The sequence below is a fragment of the Entamoeba dispar genome, genomic scaffold, assembly GCF_000209125.1.
Source record: "Entamoeba dispar SAW760 scf_1105229462601 genomic scaffold, whole genome shotgun sequence".
Taxonomy (NCBI): domain Eukaryota; phylum Evosea; order Mastigamoebida; family Endamoebidae; genus Entamoeba; species Entamoeba dispar.
Genome location: NW_001855274.1, coordinates 3,267 through 6,109, shown reverse-complemented (window position 1 = coordinate 6,109; position 2,843 = coordinate 3,267). Strand labels below are relative to the sequence as shown.

Here is a 2,843-nt window from a genome sequence, read left to right as displayed (position 1 = left end):
TTAACACAAAAAGATATCACTAAAAAAGGAGAAATTATCAGTAAATATTTGAATAGTGAAACGTCTAAATCAACAAGTAAATTTATTCCAATGAATGATAAGACATTACAAAGTATTTTATTTGATTAGTTTTTGAAAGAAAAAATTCATATTTTCTTCATATGTTCAAATTGAATTAAAACACGACAAACAAAGTGTGTTGTTTATGTCAATTTAAATTTATGGTTTAATTTTAATAAAACAATAAAATCAATAAAATATAAATTAATAATATTCTTTAAAATGAGTACATCTTAATATATAATATCTTATCATTAATTGAAAATCATTTCTAAAAGATGAATGATCAGAAAATATTGTATAAGTCCAGTCATATATTCCATACATTTGTTGAAGTTTATTTTTAAATTTTTGTTCTGATTCAAAAGAAGATAAATCTTTCATAAACGAACTAATAGATGGAGGAAAAGAAGAGTAATATAATCTTTCTTTTTGTATTAAACTAAAAAGGTTTGAACATTGTAAAGGAGTAGAAATATTATATTCTTTTCTAAATAAATTTCTTAAAGTAAAATATCCAATAAAACTTAAACAACACCAAGAAATAAATAAAATAATACACCACCACTTCATATTTAAAAATAACACTTTGAAGTTCTTTTTTAAATAAAATAAAAAGAATAATTTAAATAAAATAAAAATTACTATTATTTAATCAAATAAACCATTTAACTTAAAGTAATTTCTTTCTTTAAAGAGTTTACAAAGTTCTTCTATTTGAAGTAAAGAAGTAGTATCAGGAATTGATTGGTTAATACAGTCATTAATCTTTTCTTTTTTAGTTAATTTTAAAGTGTCATCATAATATTGAATTCCATTTCGTTCTCTTTGAATTAGTGTTAATGTACTTGTAGAAATACATTGAGGATTTTTTTCTTTTAAAGTATTTAAAACTTGAATAAGAGTTACACTTGTAAGATGAGGACAAATTTCAATACTTGCATCTCCTGCTAAAATGTCTTTATTTTGAATAACTAATACAGCAGCAAGTTCTTTAAGTAAAGTTAATTCTGTATGAATATTTTTTCTTTCTAATAAATCAGTAGTTAATTGAACAAGAATTTGAGAATACATACCAGTTTCTTCAGTTGTATATTTAGAATAAATAATACAATGAATTGTTTTAGTGTTAATAATTTTAACTATATCCTGTGTTAATATTTCATAATAATTTTTTGGATAATGTACTGAATTACACTGAGTTAATATTTTATCAATTCCATCAAGAAATGTTTGTGAATTATCTTGTTGTTGTAACCATATATTTGTTATTTGATTAATCATTTTTTTTATACTTTCATAAAGAACATTTGAACTTTCAATTAAATTTATTTTACAGTATTCATATAATTGATTTACCTTTTCATTTCTTTCATTTCTTAATGACTTTGTTAAATAAATACAAATCCATGATAACGTAGAATTTAAGTATGCTAATGATTTCATTTGTATAAAATCATCATTTAATTTTTCATGAAGAACTCTAATTATTTCATAAATTATTGTTATTTGATTATTTAATAAATTATTACTCATTACACAATTCCATATTATTTCCATCAATAATGGCATTGGTAATGTTTTATTATTTTCTTCTATCATTTGAATGGTTTCAAATGATTCAATATCTTTAAATAATTGATTCATTTCATTAGTAATTTCTGAGTCTTCTAATCTTGGTGATGGATTTTGACTTGACGGAATACTGTCTTGTCCTGACGATGATATTGATGACGAAACTGTAAGTTTAGTACGTTGATTTGATACTCCAACTGATCTTTGAGTTGGTCTTGGAATTCTTCCTTCTCCATTTCTTATTTCAGGTGATCTTAATACATTTAAAGTAGCACTTGAATTAGTAGCTCTAATCTCTCTTCTAGTAGATCTTGGAGATATAATTGGTTCATTTGAGTAATGTTGAGGAAGAGTAGATAACGAACTAGTAGAATGAGTTAATCTAATTTCTTTTTTTGTTTTTTGAGGCGTTATGTTAACACTAACTTGAGGTTGTTGTAAAGGTTTTTGAGGAGGAAGATGAGTTGGAACTCTTGGAGTAACATTTGGTACTTCTGAATTTATTGGATAATTAATTCCAATGTCTGAGATAATGATTTGACATTTAACAGTATACATTGCTCCATTAAATAATACTCTTCTTGTAAATGATTGTTCTACACCTTTTAAATGAACAAATTCTGATAAATTAATGATTGTTGGACTTTGAGTTTTAGTATCTCCTCTAATTTGGAGTGTTAAAGTTAAATGTTTCTCTTTAACATTATCCTTTGATATATAAAATGTCCCAATAAAATTAATTCGATAATTTAATGGCTCGTTTGGTTTAAATGATGTTTGTCGTTCAAGTTCACTTCTTGTAAGTTTAACTATCATCGGTTTTGATAAATCGGATTTTGGTCCTGTTTCTATTTCAACAATAGTAAATGTTATATTTAATTTTTGTTGTGTATGAGTTAATGATTTCAGCATTATTAATTCCTTTTTTCAGTGCTCTTTTTTATTTTATAGTTCGGCATTATTCAAAAAAAATCTTTCCATTTACATTGTCTAATGCAAATCATTTTTTATTATTAATACTTTCTAACGAGAAACAAAAGCAATCCCCCCCAAATAGTCCTTTATCATCTATCAATAGGAAGTATTGATAATTTATAAGAAATTATAAAAGAAGAGATATGATATAATAAAATGTTTAATAAACAAATTATCCATATCTTAGATGAGCAAGTATCTTTGATTCATTCATTTATCTCATACCTCTGTAA

The 2,843-nt window shown here is 23.9% G+C and overlaps 1 protein-coding gene across 1 annotated transcript, besides 3 other annotated features; it reads right to left on the bottom strand.

The window, feature by feature from the left end:
* The first annotated feature begins 210 nt into the window (after positions 1-210).
* Positions 211-284: a sequence feature (AT_rich).
* Positions 285-658: 374 nt separating this feature from the next.
* Positions 659-724: a sequence feature (AT_rich).
* Positions 712-2,547, bottom strand: EDI_177290 (uncharacterized protein; the record flags this gene model as incomplete). The annotated part of the gene is made up of 1 exon (XM_001739956.1): positions 712-2,547. One exon carries the CDS (start codon positions 2,545-2,547, stop codon positions 712-714), a length of 1,836 nt encoding a protein of 611 aa, XP_001740008.1.
* Positions 1,545-1,591: a sequence feature (AT_rich).
* Positions 2,548-2,843: the final 296 nt, after the last annotated feature.